At 35.3% G+C, this 22,415-nt stretch overlaps 1 protein-coding gene across 1 annotated transcript in view; it reads right to left on the reverse strand.

Moving 5' to 3' along the window:
* Window positions 1–22,415, reverse strand: part of LOC101896841 (retinol dehydrogenase 13-like) — a 118,941-nt gene that overhangs the window by 79,936 nt on the left and 16,590 nt on the right. The window contains exon 3 of the mRNA XM_059122558.1: window positions 19,381–19,444. Within this exon, the coding sequence (XP_058978541.1) occupies window positions 19,381–19,444 (64 nt within the window). The remainder of the gene's footprint in view (window positions 1–19,380; window positions 19,445–22,415) is intronic.

A 22,415-nucleotide genomic window follows, 5' to 3' on the forward strand; every position in this document is an offset into this window, starting at 1 on the left:
TGACTTTGTGTTCTAGTATGTATTTATATAGAAAAGGCTAGACCATACCGTATGCAGAATGGTATGTGTTGCAGAAATTTTAACACGGAAAATAATTATATATTAAAACAATTGTTTGTTAATATGCGTATGTGGTGGTATGTAACAGAAAAAAACATTCTTATGTGCATTGAAAGAGGTATAGTGTGAGTACTTTATATTAATACTAGCATAACCCGGATCACTTCGCTACCACTTTCAATTGTAAATGCATTGAAAATTTTATATTTAAATATATATTGTGGTTTTTAAATAAAAATAAAAGTAAAAAAATCAAAATTTTGAAAAACAAGTAAAAAAAATTATATTCGCCTGGGCCGAACTTTTAATACCCTTCAGCTTTGGGTAAAGGAAACACTTTTAAATATAAAAGCATCTGAATTCCTGTTAAACTTATAATGCAGTTAATTTTATCAAAAAACAAGTAAGCAAAGGGTATAGTCGTGCGGGGCCGACCATGTGTTACCCTACAACACTACAATATGTTAGAAGCCCCCTTTTGTCCAAATCCATTTTGATTTCGCTTTAAAAATTATGTCACGGAGCACTACCATGTCGTGCTGTTAGATGTTGTGGCCCGCTTTAGAGCTAAATATAATCCGATGGTCATCCAAAATGCTAGAATTCTTCCCTGTCCTTACTCTCTTCTCAGGCGTATCGATTGCCTTCAATTGTGTGATCAGGAATTTTTTTCTGTTTTTGGTCAATTTCAACCCCTAAATATGTAGCGGACATCTTTGAAAACAATAGGCCAAGTCCTTCTGAGCCCATACCTACCCTTGTGAAAATTTTCATGAATATCGGACGATAATTGCAGACTGTATATAATACCCCAATCTGTGTTGTAAGGTAAAAAAAAAATTGCAAAATATACACTTCAATATTAAGTCGAATTGAAAAAATCGCATGCGATAAAAAATATGAAAAAATAAAAAATGTCACAAAATAATACAAAACCTATTTTAACATCATTACTGGGATCTTTATTTGCGATTATTTTAGATTTTATGCTTTTATGTCAAGAGGGCATTCTGAATTGACAAAACTTGTCAAAATCGGTCCAGCCATTCTTGAGATATAAGCATTCTAACTAACATCCCCTTCCCTTGTATATACACATTGTATATATTTCGCTATATATAACCGATATATTTACCATAGGCATCTACGTAACGGTCAGAATTGACCTGTTCGTCTATTTGTGATTTCGCCGGGATTAAAAATATTCTCAGTTTAATGGAAAATTTGTCGTTTATTTAACACAAATGTTATAGTCTATTTCAACCATTAAATATTACCCAATGACCATCAAAATAGGAAGACCTCTGCCCAGCTCTAAGCTCTAGCCCCCATGCTAACTTCCGCGTCGATTGGTCTATAATCTATATTATGCGATCATCTCCAAAAGCAATAGGGTTCTATTCTGGTCCAAACCCCACCTACATTCTAAATTTCGTGAAGATCGGGCCATAATTGCGACCTGTAGAGTGATAACAAATTAACATGGACAGACGGACAGACGGACGGACATTCAGATCGACTCAGCTCGGCGAGCTAGTGGGAAACCAATATTTTGAGGTGTTACATAATTTTTGGCCCAATCAAACTTATAATACCCCCAACACATAGTGTTGTAGGGTATAAAAATAAAATGAGTTAGTGTTAGAATAAATTTAGATTTGTTCGAATTGGTCACCTGTGGCACGAATTATGGCCTTCAAACTGCCAATAAAATCGTTACACGCTGCCCGAATGTTGCTCTGCGAAATTTTGACCCATTACCGATGAAGCGCTTGCATGAGGTGATCGACACTTTGGTATTTTTAATGTCAACCTTGCTTTCCAAAATACTCCAGACACAATAGTCAAACGGATTGGTATCTAGAGATTTTGGTAGCCATTTTGAGCTGAAAATGAAGCGAGGAACCTCATTTTGTAAACATTCTTGGGTGGCGTCCAAGGTCTATGGTTAAAATGTTTGCGTGCCCAAGGCTTTAATACACCCTCCAGAATGTTTCGCAATTATATTCGGCATTTATTCTGATGCCACGGTCAATTAATACGAGCGGAGAGCGACCATCGGCTGTTATGGCGGTCCAAACCATAACCATGGCCGGCGCTTGAGTTCTGGTGGCCAACCGAAGGTGCACATTTTCAGCTGACCTTTTTGGCAAGAAAACACGATCACTTTGTTTGTTTACAAACTGCTGGACAACGAATGTTTTCTCATCGGAGAAAAGCAAATTCGTCAGTTCACCACTTTTGGTCAGGCGCAGCAACTCTTTAGCTCTATTGAGTCTATTTTCTTTCTGTTGCGGTGTAAGTTCATTCTCTTTTTGGAATTGCTTTACCCCGAGCTCATTTTTCAATATTTGCCGAATGGAATATTGCGATATGTTCACCTCACGAGCCATTTTTCGGCCACTCCGACGCGGGTTTCGATCAAGTCGCTCCTTTACTTTTCGAAACATATTTGCTGATGTTGCTTCCTCCGTCCACTTCCTTGACGTCGGGCTACGCTACTAGTACCACGGTAACGAGCGATGGTACGAGACACATTTCACATTTAAATGTAGGGAGCTCTAACGATTGCCACGTTTGGTTTTCAAGCCAAATACATAAATAAACATGTAAAAAAGCATCTAAGTTCGGCCGAACTTGTAATGCCCTCTTTGAACAATTACAAAAAAATACATCTAAAGTGAAACCCTTTAAAAATAATTACCTTCATAGAAATTTTTTTGTCATTGATTTCTAACTTCAAATCATGACATTTGAAACAATTCCGGTGAGTAATGCCGCTAAAATCATCAAAATACCGAATATCGGGTGGTATCGTTATAGTCCCCATTACAAACTTTAAATACGAAATTTGAAAGAATTCCGGTGGATAATATCGTTAGAATCATCAAAATACACAGTATTGTAGGGAGGTACCATTATTTATGCATGCAAAATTCTAGTCTTCTATCTCAATTCATTCCAAAGATTAAAACAGACAGGCGGACATCGCTAAATCGACTTAGAATTTTACGCTGATCGAGAATACTTTTTTGGGTATGATATGAGTACTGAAGGAGTTTCAAACGGAATGTCATAGTTAATATACCCTCCATAGAAGGGTATAAAGAGGCACATATGAAACGACTGGGGTCTTACACTAAGTCCAAATTCTTGTCCTTTCCCCAGAATTATATCCTATACTTATATCCTACACCACAAGTTGTCAGAGTGTCTTTGTGCATTTATTTGTAACAGGCAAAAGGAAACGAGATAGACCCATAGTTCCTTTTGATGATCTGCATAGAATCATATTCTGAGTCGATTTATGCATGTCCGTCCGTCCGTCTGTCCATGTATTTTTGTAAACAAAGTAAAGTTCGCATTTACTGCCCTATCCAGATGAAATTTTGCAAAAATCATTTGTTTGGCCCAAGGACGAACCCTATTGAAATTGGAGATCATCGGTCAAAAATTTAGATATAGCTCCCATATATATCTTCGTCCGATTTGCCTTAATTTAATATCAGCCCGAATAGTATGGAATTTTGCACATACAACCAAATTAGGCCTAAAAAAAGGTATGCCAAATTAGATCGAAGTCGGTTCAGATATAGCAATAGCACCCATATGTATTGTTCATCGGATTTGTTATTTTTGTCCTCCGCAGCCGTAATATGCGCTCTGTAACAACAACATTTGCTAAATTTTATCGAGATCGGTTCAGATTTGGATATAGCTCCCACATATAACTTCGTCCGATTTACTTTATATTGTGCACCAAACGTCTAATATTTTCCCAAATAGGATGGGATTTGGCACATACGACCGAATTTAGTCTAGAAGCTAGTATGTCAAATTTGGTGAAGATCGGTTCAGATATAGTTATAGCTTCCATATATATTATTCATCCGATTTGTTATATTTTTTACCCACAACCGTAATATGCACTCCATAACAACGATATTCAGGGAAATATATCAGTACAGTTCAGAGATATCTTTGCAACATTTTATGGAGATCGGTTCCGATTTGGATATAGCTCCCATATATATCTTTATCCGATTTCAAATTAATTGTTAAAGATACAAATGGTTCAGCATATTTAGTCCTTTGAACTTTAAATTATAATTATAATCGCTTATAATTATAATTATAAGCGTGTATGATTGAATTCTCCCATAAAAACTTTTAATTGTTATGCGGAGCTCTACTAAATTAGCAAAGTTGTGTAGGGTATAATAAAGTCGGCCCCGCCCGACTTTAAGGCTTTCTTTACTGTTTTTTTTTTTTTTTTTTTTTGTTTTTGTAGGTTCCAATAAGTCTTCTATGCAGAAATGTGTCAATATTGGTCAACTATTTAGAGGAGATTCAATATGACGTTGAATCCAGATTTTCAGAATTTTCAACGTCAGCACACGTTTCCAACTAATTGGCTTTAATTGTTGTTCACATTGGGTACAATTTTTCCATACAAACACGTAAGCAAGTTATATCCCAATTTCTATAAAACTTTATATAGCGATACCAGCGGACACAAAACTGTTATTTTACATATTTGGTTAAATTTTTGTTAAACCACATAGAATAACCCTCATAAGCAAAATACACACAAGATCTCCGTATACGAGTATGTGTATGCTATATGTCTAGCAGTATATTGAAAATATAACCCATTGAATTATGGGTATGTCGTTCTTATTCTCCTCATTACAGATACATTTCTATGCTACGGTATGTTCGTGTCTGATGATGCGTATGTAATGACAGTCTGTGCGTGTGTGTTGGTGAAACTATCCGTATGTATTTTGTTGGAAATATTGCAATATATATTCTCACATTTACAGACACCAAGCATCCGAATGTAAAATAATTCCAATTTGTTGGACAGCAAAATACACACCAGATTAAGCATAAATGACAATTTATTATTCTGTCTTTCCATTGTCCCCTCCCCGTTGCGAATCAGTGTGTGATAATTGAGTATTGTTTTTATGGCGGAAAATAAAATATGTACTTTGCAGAAACTTAATATAATTTGTAAGTTCCTGAAGGGGGGTGGATAAATGGTTTAAAATTGAGACAAGTGAAAAAAGTAAGTTCATTTAAAAATTCATCATTAAAGTGGGACAATAATTGAAAAAAAGTCTCAGATTTCTTTGATATTTTTGGCTTGGTTATGGAGCCAAGCCAGATTTAGATTTATCTTACCGATATAAGCACCAATTGAAAGCTTAGGAAAATATCTACGAGTGTCACATAATATGATTTTTCCTAATTGGTTCGGGACTTATATCAAAAAAATTGGTTTTCTGGACCCGAGTTTTATACCCTACAACACTAAGTGTTGGGGATATTATAATTTTGATTGAGCCAAACAAATATATAACACCTCGAAATATTGGTTTCCCACATAGGAAAGTATATATGGATCTTCCTATCTCGCCGAGCTGAGTCGATCTAGCTATCTATGTCCACCCGTCTGTCTGTCCGTCTATCCATGTTAATTGGTAATCACTGTACAGGTCGCAAATATGGCGCGATCCTCACGAAATTTAGAATGGAGGTGGGGCTAGGGTCAGAATATAACCCTATTTCTTTTGGAGAAAACTGAAAAAAATTCCTGATATTACAGTTGCTCTACAGATCGCAATTATAGACAAAGCAAAGCGGAATTTAGCATGGGGCTAAATTTGCTATTAAACCGCGAATATTTTTAATCCCGGCGAAATCACAAATAGACGAACAGGTTAATTCTGACCGTCACGTAGATGCCGATAGTAAATATATCGGTTATATGTAGCGAAATATATTCAATGTGTATTTACAAAGGAAGGGGATGTTAGTTAGAATGCTTATACCTCAAGAATGGCTAGCCGATTTTGACAAACTTTGTCAATTCAGAATGCCCTCTTGACATAAAAGTATACAACCTAAAAAAATCGCAGAAAAATATGCCAATAATGATGTTAATATAGATTTTGTAGTATTTTGTGACATATTTTTTTTCAATTTGACTTATAATATTTTGTAATATTTTTTCACCTTACAACACAGGTTGGGGATATTATATACGTATTGCAAATATCGTCCGATACTCACGAAAATTTTCACAAGGGTAGGGTTGGGCTCAGAAGTGCTAGGCCTATTGTTTTCAATGATGTCCACAATATATTAGGGGTTGAAATAGACCAACAAAATTTTCCTGATTTTGCAGCCGTTATAAAGGTCACAAATAGAAATAGAGTTTAGGACAGCGGGTGGTATGGACCACTAGTTTTGTGTGAAAAAATACCAGCATTACTTACAGGCGATATCCGAAATACACAAAAGGCGAACTTCTGGCGTTTTTATGCTGATTTCGTTGACGAATATAGCCAAATATCGTAGAAAAGCAAATCATATAGATGAGTCTCAATTTGGAGATAAAGAGGAGTCTCTTGCTTTTGAAGATGATCGCAAAATATTTAGGGGTCCAAATGAACCAAAAACAGAAAAAAATCCTGATCACACCATTGAAGCTAATCGACACGCCTGAGAAGATAGTTAAGGATAGCGAAGAAGTCTAGCGAGTTTGTTGACCATTGGATTATCTTTAGCTGTAAAATGGACCACAACAGCTAATAACACGACGGAGTGCGTAAATATTGGACAAATGTCTATGGTCAAAATGCTAACCGTAATATCTAGACAGTGCTTCGTGGCATAAATTCAAGAGCGAAATCTTCCAAAATATATTTGGACATAAGGGGGCTTCTAACATATTGTAGTGTTGTAGGGTATCACATTGTCGGCCCCGCACGACTATAGCCTTTGCTTACTTGTTTTACATTAGGATTATTATATGCAGATTACAATTATCGTACGATCTTTTTCATTTTTTTAAAGATTTCCGCAATATATTTAGGGGTTGAAATGGACTAAAAATGTTCCTGATGTTACCCGTTATAAAGGTCACAAATAGAAACCAAAGGGCACGAAATCCCGCATGAAGTGAGAATTTAGGACAGAGGTTAGAATGAACCACTACTTTTGTGTGAAAAAAACCAAAATGGATTTGGACATAAGGAGACTTCAAACATATTTTAGTGGTGTAGCGTATTACGTGGTCGGCCCAGTACTACTATAGCCTTTGCTTACTTATATTTTTTAAGTCGAAGCAATGATGGGTTCCATAAAGTATATGCCAAATTATAGCTGACACTCAAATTTATCCAATAAAATGCAACTCTTGTCAACATCTTTTCCGAATCTTGGAACCCATTCAACCCGATTTTTTTCAGTTCATTCTGTTGGGAATATTTGATTCACATGTTCATTGTAGACCTAGCAGGAGAACATATTTAGCCCTAGTCGACTACTGAACCGACTACTACCTTACATCTATATATAAATGTATTTAGTTTATTTTTAATTTGATGGATTTCGGCTACAATTAATGCTTTCTGTTTCTTTCAGATGTAAAAAAACTACTTCAAATCGTCAATTTAAATAGTAAGTATTACTTTTTTTACCAATATTTTCCATTACTTATATTCAAATGAATGTCGGAAGAAATTGCCTACAAAGAACTAGAACTTATCTTTGTAGTTTATATCCCTTATGCTGCTCTCCATAGTTGCAAATAACAATCTAATAGTCTCTCAGTATCCCTTTTAGTTTCACCAAATAATTCCAAGTATTGCACTCGTTTATGTCTGTGTGTTTTCACACAAATCTTCTTATCTATCATGTTTATGGGGATTATTAAAAGATTTCCATTATTGAATTGTAATCAGAAATCAAAATATCCATTCGATTCACTTTCACAATTCTATCGTTTTGATTTAGTTTGAACACCCAATTGATATTTTACGATAATCCATCCAGACATACGATACGATATAGGAGGTGCTACACAAAAGCTTTTAGCAATGCCATAAATACTGAAAGTAATCATGCAATGCTGGTGGTAGTGGTGGCGTAGCAGGTCGTACGGTCTCTTGTTATTCCATCATTTATCTTTTCGTTAGCTAGCTAGGTAGGTACGTAGGTACCTCCCCATTCCAGCTTGTATTCCTTTGGGGTCATTGGAAACATGATGCACAGCATGTTTTATGAGATTTAGGGACAATAGTAGTTTTCTGTGTTTTCTCTTGCATGTCTTTCAGCTCATTCCAATCAATTTTTCAAAATATTTAATATCAATATTGATTTAGAAATCTAAACGTTTTTTTATTTTTATTGCAAATGTCGATTCGATATGGTTCATAAATCTACGTGTTGGGGGTATTATAAGTTTGATTAGGCCAAATGTAAAACCTCAAAATTATGGTTTCCGACATAGAAAATTATATATGGATCTTCCTATCTCGCCGAGTTGAGTCGATCTAGCTATGTATGTATAGAGATATCGATAGATATCAAATATCCCCATATAACGGCACCCCCCTCTCATGTTCGGTATTTTAATAATTTTAACGACATTTTTACCTGAATTGTTTCAAATTTCGTATTTGAAGCTCGTAATAGATACTAAAACCTATGACGGAAAATTGCCTATGAAGGCCCACGCCTTCATTTAGCCCATATATTACGACACCTCCCTTTATTCGTTTTTTGATGATGATTTTTACCGGAATTGCTCTAAATTTCGTATTTAAAGCCCACTATGAGGGTACTTCAGCCTATGACAAAAAGTTGTGCATGCAGGTCCACGTCTTCGTATAGGGACAATATTCTCCGGAATTGTTTCATATTTGAAGCTCGTAATGGGCACTCCAACCTATGACGGAAAATTGCCTATGAGGTCCACGTCTTCATTTAGCCCACATATTACGACACTTGCCCTTAATCGGTTTTTGACGAAATTTTTTTAAATTTTCGTATTTGGAGTTCGCAATGGGTACTATAGCCTGTGAAATAAAAAAAATACACTTATGCAGGACCACATATTCGTAAAGTCCCTATATATAGCGGGTTTCCTTTGAGTGGTATTTTCGATGGATGTTTTGAAATTTTTCAAAATTCAAAGGGTTTTAAAAGTTCGGCCCGACCGACCCTACACCACAAGGTGGTCAGGGTATTTTATCTTTGTGCATTTGTTTGTAACAGGCAAAAGGAAACGAGATAGACCCATAGTTCCTTTTGATGATCGGCATAGAATCACATTCTGAGTCGATTTATGCATGTTCGTCCGTCCGTCTGTGCGTCTGTCCATGTAGTTTTGTAAACAAAGTACAGGTCGCATTTATTGACCGATCCAGATGAAATTTTGCACAGATCATTTGTTTGGCCCAAGGACGAATCCTATTGAAATTGGAGATAATCGGTCAAAATTTAGATATAGCTCCCATACATATCTTCGTCCGATTTGCCTTTTATTGTGCACCAAACGTGTAATATCAGCCCGAATTGTATGGAATTTTGCACATACAACCAAATTAGGCCTGAAAATAAGTATGCCAAATTTTATCGAAATCTGTTCAGATATAGCTATAGCTCCCATATATATTGTTCATCCGATTTGTTATTTTTGTTCTCCGCAGCCGTAATATGCACTCTGTAACAACAATATTTGGGGAAATATATCAAATGCAGCTCAGAAATACCTTTGCTAAATTTTATCGAGATCGGTTCAGATTTGGATATAGCTCCCATATATAACTTCGTCCGATTTACCATTTATTGTGCACCAAACGTCTAATATTTGTCCAAATGGGATGGAATTTGGCACATAAGACCGAATTTAGTCTAGAAGGTAGTATGCCAAATTTGGTGAAGATCGGTTCAGATATAGTTATAGCTTCCATATATATTGTTCATCCGATTTATTGTATTTGTTACCCACAGCCGTAATATGCAATCCGTAACAACGATATTCAGGGAAATATATCAAATACAGCTCAGAAATATCTTTGCCAAATTTTATCGAGATCGGTTCAGATTTGGATATAGTTCCCATATATATTTTTATCCGATTTCAAATTAATTTCGCACCAAATGGGCAATACAAGTCCGAATTAAAAAAGATACAAAACTTCGGCATATTTAGTCCTTTGAATTTTAAATTATAATTATAATCATAACGTGTATGATTGAATTCTCCATAAAAACTTTTAATTGTTATGCGCAGCTCCAATAAATTTGCAAAGTGGTGTAGGGTATCATAAAGTCGGCCCCGCCCGACTTTAAGACTTTATTCACTGGTTTTCAATAAGAATTTTCATTCCAAAAGGCATTCTGAAACAATTCTACACAAAATTTCATATCCAAATAGAAGAGTTCATTTCAGTTCTGCAATTTTTCTAGAAACTTTTTTCAAAATTTTCTTTCTTGAAAACGTTTCCAGTCTAATTACAAATAACCAAAAAATATGAGCTAAATCGGCCCAGTCATCCTCAAATGAAGTGTTACTATACTTTTTTTTAATTTTTTACATATAGATCTAAAAAAGTGTGTGTGGGCAGCTCCTCTGACCCACACAGATACCTAGGCTTGGAGAGAGAGTCAATATTACTTTGTATACTAACTGTGAAACAGACATCTTCATTATTTTGGCCAATATTGGAATTTTAGGTAAATCGAAAAATGGACGTAAATTGGGCGTGGTCACTTTTTCTTTGCATAAAAACTTTCCATCCGTTCCAGCCGTTCTCAACTGATTCAATTACCAACGAACAACAATTGGTTATTATATATATACATTATAAGAATGCGTGGTCAGTTCCTCAGCCCCCAAAAAATCGCTAGGGTTGGAAGGAAAGTCAACAGTATCTTGTATAATAATTTTCAAATCGATATCGTCATTATCTGTCAAATATAAATATTTTAGATAAATCAAAATAGTGGGCATAAACGTCGGCGTGATCAATACTTTTTTTTTAAAAAAAACCTAACTCGGGGTATAACGAACGTTTGTACAAAAAATTATGCAAATCGGTCTAGCCGTTCTCAACTGATTCAATTACCAACGAACAACAATTGATTTTTATACCCGACAACACTATGTGTTGGAGGTATTATAAGCTTGATTGGGCCAAAAATTATGTAACACCTCGAAATATTGGTTTCCCACATAGGAACGTATATATGGGTTTTCCTAGCTCGCCGAGCTGAGTGGATCTAGCTATGTATGTCCGTCCGTCCGTCTGTCCATGTTAATTTGTAATCAAGCTACAGGTCGCAATTATGAACCGATCCTCACGAAATTGAAAATGGAGGTGGGGTTTGGGTCAGAAAAGAACCCTACTGTTTTTGGAGATGATCGCAAAATATTTAGGTTGAAATGGAACAAAAACAGAAAAAATACTTGATTTTGCAGTTGCTCTATAGGTCACAATTATGAACCAATCGACGAATCGAATTTACATGGAGTTAGAGTTTGGGACTGGGCAAAAACGTACCATTTTGAGCAGCCATCGGACAATAATTAGCGGGTAAAATAGACCCTAACTTTTATGTTAGAAAATAGGAAAATTTCCACTAAACTGCGAATATTTTTAATTCCAGCCATATCAGAAATACATTAAAAGATCACTTCTGACCATTACAGTGATGCTAAAAGCCAAGAAATCGGATATATAGCAAAATAGGTACAATACATATGTAAAAGAATTGATCTTATTTATTCTGCTTATAGATCAAGAACCGCTGGGCCGACTTTCACAATTTCCATCAATTCGGAATGATCTCTTGCCCGAAAAGGATAACATCTAAGAAAATCGCGGGATAATATACCAATAAAAAAGTGACATCTTTTGTTTCATTGTTTTCCATTTTTATCATATTTTTTATCGCATGCGATTTTTTCCATTTGACTTATACAATTTTAACAATTTTCTAAATTTTTACACCCCCCAACACTACCTTTTGAGGGTATTAAATGTATGTCGCAATTATCGTCCGATCCTCACGAAATTTTGCATGGAGGTGGGTCGGAATTGTTCTTAGGATGTGTATTTAGAGGTTTAAATGGCTAAACATTTTGAATTTTTCTAATTTTGTAGTCGTTCTATAGGCCACAATTGAAAACTAATCGACACTGAATTTCGCATAGGAAGAGAGTTGAGGACAGAGAAGAAGTCTAGCATTTTGGATGACCATTGGATTATATTTAGCTTTAAAATGGACTACAACTTTCGTGTGCAATTGTTTTGAATACTTCACAATACTACGGAGTGCGTAAATATTGGCCAAATTCTCCGGGTCAAAAACCTAAGGGTAACCTCTTGGCAGGGCTCTTTGGCATTATTTCAAAAACGAAATCTTCCAAAATGGATTTGCATATAAAGGGACTTCGAACATATTGTAGTGTTGTAGGGTATCACATGGTCGGCCCCGCACGTCTATAGCCTTTGCTTACTTGTTATACCCTCCACCATTGTATGGAGGGTATATTAAGTTTGTCATTCCGTTTGTAACACCTCGAAATATACATTTTAGACCCCACAAAGTATATATATTCTTGATCAGCATAAAATTCTATGTCGATTTATCAATGTCCGTCCGTCTGTCCGTCTATCCGTCTGTTCGTCTGTGGAAATCCGAATCCGAACGAAATGAAGTAGGTTGATAAAATTTTACACAAATTTGGTATTTAAAGTTTTTAATAGATACTACAGCATAAAACAGAGAATGGGCAATGTAGGTCCACGTCTTCGTATAGCCCCCATATAACGGTACACCCCGATATTCGGTATTTTGATGATTTTAGCGATATTATTTATCGGAATTGTTTCAAATTTCGCATTTGAAGTTCGTGAAGTTCGATATAACAGCCTATGACAAAAAAAAAAATGTCTGTGCAGATCCACGTTTTATAACCACCATGGTACCTCCCTATATTCGACGATTTTGACGATTTTAGCAACATTATAAACAGATTTTTTTCAAGTTTCGCATTTGAATATTGTGATATAAGTTGCCTTGTGACAAAAGTTGCCTATGCAGGTCCACGTCGCCATATAGACTCTAATACACTACATGATTTTAACAGAATTTTAAAATCCTTTTATTTATTTTTTTTTTTTTTTTTTTTTTGAAAATTGTTAAATTTGTACCAAATGTTGGAGGGTATTCAAAGTTCGGCCTGGCCGAACTTACAGCTTTTTTACTTGTTAAATATATAGATATTTATTTATTCTCTTGTATCTCTTGTGGATCTATAGTACGATTTAGTAAACCAATACAAACGTTTAAAATATGTTGCAAGTTTTGTCTGCATTTTATTGAAAATATTCCAAAACCGCGACCTAAAACACTAAAATACCAGATACTAACTACAGAGTAATATGCCGTTCATGATTCTCATTGAACCAAACGACGGACTTCAAGATAGAATATAGGCGTCATCAGCTTTCTGGAAAATTCGTGTATTTTCTGCTCTCTCAATTTACCAATTTTGTTCCTTTCCTTTCCTAACCGAATATGAACATTTCCCCTACAATGGTTTGAAAAAGTTTAGTTTTTATTGATATTCAATATATTTTGTTTTTAGTTGTAAAGTTTGTAGGATTTCACTTCAAATACCCTCGGTTATTGTGGTGCGAAGAGATTCAGCACAGAGAAGGTGGTATAATCCATATTTAAGTATTCCATATGACTGTTGTTTGTCGTTGTCGTTATTGCTGTTGTTGTTATTGTTCCTCTATTCGCATATTAACAGTTTTAAAATAAAACTTTTTCATTGTTCGTTGCTTACCAAAAACCGGGGGGATTTTATGAATAAATAATTGTTTGCATCACATACGTACACACACAACATACATTCATACTCATGTGGACGACTGGTTGGATGGATGTGTACAATTTCGCCCAAAAGGATCCTTAAATACTTGATTGAATTCATTAATTATTTAAAACACATTTGTACAAAGATGCCAGAAGGATTTTGAATTTTAAACGCTTGAAATTATTCATGTTATTTATGAATTCATTACAACAAAGCCATTTCAGTTTTCAAGGACAAGCGAAAGAATTCAGCTAAGTACTATGCATAAGGCGGGATATGCTTCTTGGCAAATAAGCTGTTGGAATATTAAGATGTGAAATGATTTATTCAAATACAGAAATTTAAATAGTGAATAGAATACAAATGTTTCTATTCATAACCAAGTTTTGTATTATTCTTTAGGTAATTCTCAACTTTAAAAGGAGGGTACAAATGTGCAATGATTTATTCAAATACAGAAATTTAAATAGTGAATAGAATACAAATGTTTCTATTCATAACCAAGTTTTGTATTATTCTTTAGGTAATTCTCAACTTTAAAAGGAGGGTACATTGGTGTTTGTTTCTACTTCCGAAATAATCGAAGTATCTTATCAAGTAATAATTTCTTTTTTCTAAATAAAACAAAAAAAAAAAAAACTTTTAGCAGTATTTTTGCATATATTGTCTTGAGGTATATGGTCTTAAATTTTATACTAATTGTCTTCCTTACGCCATACACCGTCAATAAATAAAGTTTAAGTTTGTTACTATAAATATTGGCTAGGCATGTAGAATCAATTGGCCCCTGTCTGTCCGTTTATCCGTTCTGTTCTCATTTTCCCCTTGTATTAAATTTAAAGGTTATAGAGAAATTGACTTAACATTCTGCGTACATCTATGACATTTTTTAATATCACAAAAAAAAAAATATATATATATATATATATTTTTTTTTTTTTTGATATTCTAATATTTTCAAAATTTTAGACCTGGAGTGAATATACAGGGTGAGATAAAAAAAATTGCAACAAAGTCTAACGCCATAATTTTTACATTTTATTGAATGAAAGCAAAAATGTCGGAACTAGCATAACATTTTAGAATAAGTTTAGATTTGTTCGAATTGGTCACCTTTTGGCACGAATTATGGCCTTCAAACGGCCAATGAAACCGTCACACGCTGCCCGAATGTTGCTCTGCGGTATTTTGGCCCATTCCCGGGGAAGCGATTGCTTGACCTTGCTTTCCAAAATACTCCAGACACAATAGTCCAACGGATTGGTATACGGAGATTTTGATGTCCATTGCGCGATGGAAATGAAGCGGGGAAACTCATTTTACAACCATTCTTGGGAGGCACGTGCTGAGAGCAAATGGTGTTGAGTTCTGTTGGAATGTCTAAGGTCTGCGGCCAAAATGTTTGCGTGCCCAAGGCTTCAATACACTCTCCAGAATATTTTCGCGAAAATGTTCGGTATTTATTCTGATTCCACGGTCGATTAATACGAGCGGATAGCGACCATCGGCTGTTATGGCTGTCCACACGATCACCATGGCCGGCGCTTGAGTTGAGTGGTGGCGGACCGAAGGTGCACAATATCAGCTGACCTCTTTGCCAAGTAAACACGATCATTTTGTGTGTTTACAAATTGCTGGACAACGAATGTTTTCTCATCGGAGAAAATCAAATTCGGCAGTTCACCACTTTCGGCCAAGCGAAGCAACTCTTCAGCTCTTTTGAGTCTATTTTCTTTCTGTGGCGGTGTAAGTTCTTGCACTTTTTGGAATTTCAATGGCTTTACCCCTCGCTCATTTTTCAATATTTGGCGAATGGAACATTGCGATGTGTTCAGCTCACGAGCCATTTTTCTGCCACTGTGACGCGGGTTTCTATCAAGTCGCTTCTTTACTTTCGAGACGCTTCTTTACTTCGAGCCATTTCTGCTGATGATGCTGTTTTCTTCCGTCTACTACGTCGGGCTATGCTACCAGTATCACGGTAACGAGCGATGGCACGAGACACAAAAGATTTATTCACATGTAAATGCTAGAGTGCTCTAACGATAGCCGATTGTTGTTTTCCAGCCAAATATAAAGAAATCACACTCTCACGCTTGAATTCCAACACGAATAGCTTTTTTTCTGAAAAATTTTCACAAAAATGCTTTTGTACGCTTGTTAACAATGTAATGAGCTGTCACTGGAATAATTTTAACAGCTGTCGGACGAGTGGCTTAGAAATGACAGCAGTCTGAAGTTGGATGCAGTACTAAACGCTACTAAATTTATAACACATGTGAGCGGCAAGTACAAAATAGTGCAATATTTGGTAGAATTTGGAATTGGATGACAAGATTTTGTTGAAATCTAAAATTTGATATTGGGATCGCAGTTCATGTGTAGCCTTTCGGAAAAGTATGTCATAATTGTACAATAGGTACTGAATGCTATTGTATTTTGTATTGGGTGAAGGAAATTTGATATTAAGATTACTGATGGTATCTGTGTTTGAGATTTGGCGGTGGTTTGGAAATATGTACCATATTTGTAGGAAAAGTACGAAATGGTACTACATTTGGTATTGGAAGATCAAATAACTCTGGAATCCTCAATTTCGATACAGAGGTCTCTCTTGGTATCTGGAATTTATGTAGGGAGTTGGTTTTTGGAATTGGGTACTATAATCGTACGAAAAGTACTTAATAGTATTAAATTTAGTATTGGAAGAAGGGAAAGGACTGGAATCCTCAAATTAGATATTGAGGTTCCTGTTGGGATCTGGAATTGAGATAATGAGGGAAAGGTGGTTTCAGAAATGTGTAATATAATTATAGAAAAAGTACTGAATACTATTATATTTAGTATTGGATGAAGGTGAAGTAAATTTGAAATTGTATTGAGAAAATGTGTCCTATATTTGTAAGAAAAGTACAAAATGGTACTAAATTTGGTACAAGAAGATAGCATAGAGCTGGAATCCTCTGAAATATGGAATTTAAAATGGTTGGCGGTTTTGAAAATGCGTACTATATCTGTTCGAAAAGTACTATGTGGTACTAAGTTAGGTATTGGGTGAAGGAATAGAGCTGGAATACTCAAATTTGACATTGAGGTCTCTGTTGGTATCTAGAATTGAGATATGAAGGTGGTTTTGAAAATGCGTACTACAATTCTTCGAAAGGTACTTAGTGGTACTAAATTATATATTGTGTGAAGGGATAGAGCTGGTGGTGGTGGTGGTCAATTTTATTTATTAGAAGACAATAATGGCCCGAAAAAAATTGTGCTTTGTGGAAATGCTTTCCCTTACTAGGTATATAGACGATGCAACATTTTCTGACTTATATTTGCACTTTCAACAACTACAATTGTTTGGCATATTATTGCCAGATATGAATGACCATATGCAACTTTAAACCCTCAATATATGTTCTCCAATAGATATATATGTGATATGTTTCAAACTGACTTAGGTTCCTATTCTTACTTCAGATAAATATTTTTATACCCACCACCATACATAGTATGGAGGGTATATTAAGTTCGTCATTCCGTTTGTAACTCATCGAAATAATCATTTTAGATATATATACATTATATTCTTGATCAGCGTAAAATTCTAAGACGATTTAGCCATGTCCGTCCGTCTGTTGTAATCACGCTATAGTCTAAACGAATTAAGATAGGAAGCTAAAATTTTGCACAGATCCCTCTTTTGTCTGCAGGCAGGTCAAGTTCGAAGATGGGTTATATCGGTCCACGATATCGTATAGCCCCCATATAACGGTACCCCCCGATATTCGGTATTTTGATGATTTTACCCACATTTTTCAACGGAATTGTCTGAAAATCCACACAAGGAGTTCCTTGTGGGTACTTTATACCTCGGCAGAGAATTGTCCATATAGGTCCACGATATCGTATAGCCCCCATGTAACGGTACCCCTCCAATATTCGGTATTTTGATGATTTTACCCACAATTTTCAACGGAATTGTCTGAAAATCCACACAAGGAGTTCCTTGTAGGTACTTTATGCCTTGGAAGAGAATTATCTATATAGATCCACGATATCGTATAGCCCCCATATAACGGTACCCCCGATATTCGGTATTTTTTTGATTTAAGCCACATTTTTCAACGGAATTTTCTGATAGTCCACACAAGAAGTCCCTTGTGGGTACTTTATACCTCGGAAGTGAATTATCTATATAGATCCACGATATCGTATAGCCCCCATATAACGGTACCCCCTATATTCGGTATATTGATGATTTTAATCACATTTTTCAATGGAATTGACTGAAATTCCACACGAGGAGTTCCTTGTGGGTACTTTATATCTCGGCAGAGAATTATCTATATAGGTCCACGATATCGTATATCCCCCATATAACGGTACCCCCGATATTCGTTATTTTGATGATTTTAGCCACATTTTCAAATCGTATTGTCTGAAAATCCACACAGGGAGTTCTTTGTGAGCACTTTAACCCCTGGAAGGTGATTGTCTATATTGGTCCACAATATCGAATATCCCCCCATATATCGGCACCTTCCAATATTAGATATTTTAAAGATTTTAACAGAATTTTTAATGGATTTTATTTTTTGAAAATTTTCTAATTCGTTCCAAATGGTGGAGGGTATTCAAAGTTCGGTCCGGCCGAACTTACTGCTTTTTTACTTGTTATTTCAATAATTTTTATTAATAATCATTTGTGTAACAATTTCATCACAGCTAAGAGCTTTCATATCCAAGTCTATATGTTTTCTCATTCTAAATTCAAAGTGTACAACCGAAACCGAAAGAAAATTATTAATCCCCAGGAGTAAACCCCAAGTAAATTTAATATTTCATTTTAAGAAATCTCCTTTAGTATATTTGCGAAATATAAAGCAATTTGTATACATGCACTTAATTTTCATTTCATTGTGCCTCCCATTTAAAGGCCAATTGTTTTTTTTTTTTTTTTTGGCCAAATCAACTTTTATTGTTACACTTCGTTAGGCATGCAAAAATATAAATTTACAGAAAAACGAAATCAAATCAACTATTCTAAAGCACAACACGCTCGGAAACATTACAATAACATTTAAATTTCACTAAAAATTCAAGCAATTGCCTGATATTTATAAAATCCAATGCGATTTACAATGAAAATAAACTACAGCATGTTTTGGTGCAAAAATTGCAAAAACACACACACAAAAACAAGTACAAGTGGCGGAATACCATCAAAGGATTGTGTGGTTTTTGGACCACGGCAAATGCTTAACCACGACACAAAAAAAAAAACACCCAAAAGACTAAAGCAAAAAGAAACCAAACCGAAAAATACTCATTTGAAAATATATGTCCTCAGCACCACACACAGACACACCTTATATACGTATGTATTGTATATACGTTTATAAGTCCAACCGCCCCTTCCACCACCCACCGAACTACATGAAGTGAAATGAAATTCAAATGAAGGACAAATAGAAAGTGAATGCAGTCATTTTTTACAAAACCGACAACAACGACAACAAAAACAAGACTAGGACAGCAGCAACAGTACAAATGTCCTTTTATGTTAAACAGTGTATACAGGATATGGAAAATATAAAACAAAAACAACAACAACAAAGCAACCAACAACTTACCTGCGAAGGTGTGAAGTACCACGTACTAGACCGGGTGTACAGCAATTCACGGTAATGGAAGTGTCTGCAAATGAGCCAAGGCAGTCAGTCAACCAGACGCAAAGCCGGATGGGGGGGGGGGGGGGGGTGCATGGCAATGGCAAATAATAGAAGAGAACGTCAGTACGCCATACACATTTGAATATGTTCAAATTTGCTAAATTTTATAATTCAATCTCATTTCTTTTGTGTTTCGAATATTTAATGAGACACAACATTAATTTGCATAAACAATGGTTAAAGTGATGGCACATTTTGGGTGAACAACAAAAAAAAACAAAAAATAAAGTGGCTTTTTGCTGTACAGCAAGCAGTATTTTAAGGTGATATGCCAAAAGTTTGCTAAGTATCGTAACTACAGTGGGTTGAAATCTTCCTCTATTGGAAATACTTCAATATATGATGATAAGTTTCTACACACTCCACCATAGTATGCAGGGTATATTAAGTTTGTCATTCCGTTACCTCCAACTATACATTTTGGAACCCCCAACAAAGTATATATATTTTTGATCCGCATAAAATTCTATGTCGATTTAGCGATGTCCGTCTGTCCGTCACTCTAGCTTCCGAACAAAATGAAGTAGGTTGATAAAATTTTACTCAAATGTATATTTTGTCCGCAGGACTTTTGGTATTGAAAATGGACAATGTAGGTCCATGTTTTGATATAGCCCCCATATAATGGTACCTTCCTATTTTTGGTGTTTTGGTGATCTAAGCGAAAATTTCCACCGGAATTGTTTGGAATTTAGTATTTGAAGTTTGTAATGGATACTACAGCCTAAAACAGAACATTGTCTGTGTTTGTCCACGTCTTCGTATGGTTAGTCCCCATATAGCGGAATTCTCGATATTCGGTATTTTGATAATTCTACCTACATTATTCGTCAGAATTATTTCAAATTTGGTATTTTAAGTTTGTAACGGATACTACAGCCTAAGATAGAAAATTGTCTGTGCAGGTCCACATCTTCGTATAGCCCCCCATATAATGGTACCTCCCGATATTCGGTATTTTGGTGATTCTAGCGACATTGTTCATCGGAACTGTTTCAAATTTTGGAATTTAAAGTTCACAATGGATACTAGAGCCCCTTTACAACGGTAAAATTAATAATTACATTTTATTAATTTAATTTTGTTGCGATAAATAACGCTCAGTCCATGTTAAATAAAAGAAGTAAAAAAGCCAAGCCGAACTTTGAATACCCTCCACATTTTGGAACGAATTTGACAATTTTCAAAAAAATAAATAAATACCGAAAGTAGCCGTTATATTAGGGTCTATACGATGACGTGGATGCATAGGTAACTTTTGTCATAAGCCATTACAATATTCAAATGCGAAACTTAAAAAAAAATCGGTGAATAATGTTGCTAAAATCATCAAAATAATGAATGTTGGGAGATACCGTTATATGGGATTTATACGAAGACGTGAACCAGCACAGACAATTTTCTGTCATAGGCTGTAGTATTCATTTCAAATTTCAAATACCAAATTTGAAAAAATTCCGATGAATAATATTGCAAAAATCATAAAAAAATACTGAATATCGGGAGGTACCGTTATTTGGGGGCTATACCAAAACGTGGACCTACATGGCCCATTTTTAATACCAAAAGTCTTAATATACATTTGAGTTAAATTTTATCAACCTACTTCAATTCGTTCGGAAGCTAAAGAGATTTCCACAGACGGATAGACGGACAGACGGACGGACATCGCTAAGTCGACATAGAATTTTATGCTGATCAAGAATATATATACTTTGTGGGGTCTAAAATGTATATTTCGAGGTGGTACAAACGGAATGACAAACTTAATATACCCTCCATACTATGGTGGAGGGTATAAATATGTAAAAATTATGGCGTTTGACTTTGTATAAAGGGTGTTTTTTAAGCAGATAGAACTTTAAATTGTAAAAAGTAACACAAAAAATTAATTTTTGATGATTTTTTTTTATTTGTTTCAGTATACTCCGACAAATCAACGTGAATAGACTCACGCTTGAACAACGCTACGAGATTATCCAAATTTACTTTGAAAATCAGTCGTCGAGACACAAAATTGTGTTCAGCGATGGGGCGCATTTTTGGCTTAACGGGTTTGTTAATAAGCAAAATTGCCGCATATGGAGTGAGACCAATCCACAAGAGACCCTACAAACTCCATTACATCCAGAAAAATGCACCGTATGATGCGGTTTTCACGCTGGTGGCATCATCGGACCTTATTTCTTCAAAAATGAAGAAATAAGGCCAATGGAGATCGTTACCGCACCATGATCAATGAATTTTTGTTTAAAAATATGGATGACATTGATCCGGAGGAGATGTGGTTTCAACAGGACTTGAAATCAAAATTTGGCGATGACTTGATTTCGAGAAGTGGACCTGTCAATGCCTCTCGATTATTTCCTGTGGGGATACGAGAATTCACTGGTTTATGCTGATAAACCAGCAACAATTGATGCCTTGTAGGCCATCATTGTTCGTGTAATACGTGACATACGGCCAAAAATTGGACGTCCGGAATGCACTTCGTCAAAAACAGCAGCGGTGCCCATATACCCGAAATCATATTCAAATGTTAATGTCACGTATTGATCTTTCGAATAAAAAATTTTTTTTTTGATTAAAATTTAATTTTTTGTTTTATTTTTTACAATTTCAAATTCTATCGTGCGTTGAGAAATGTTGTTAATACCGGGAAGTTCGGTTATTTAAGGGGTATAGGGAGGCGAAAGCCCATTTAGACAGTATTATGGTAAAGCAGATAAACTCGGGCATTTGGTCTTATTCGATTTCAGATTTCAAGACGTACGAAAAAGTTTTTTTCTTTGAATTTTGTAACACTGTGACACAATTAAGCTGGAGAATTACTTGTTGATGTCAGTATTTCGTGGCAAAGTCTTTGAATGGCGTTTGAATTGAGTTATATGGAAAAAATGGTTTATACATTTTATATTCTTCATTCATTTTGAATA

Source organism: Musca domestica, unplaced genomic scaffold, assembly GCF_030504385.1.
Source record: "Musca domestica strain aabys unplaced genomic scaffold, Musca_domestica.polishedcontigs.V.1.1 1, whole genome shotgun sequence".
Lineage (NCBI taxonomy): Eukaryota > Metazoa > Arthropoda > Insecta > Diptera > Muscidae > Musca > Musca domestica.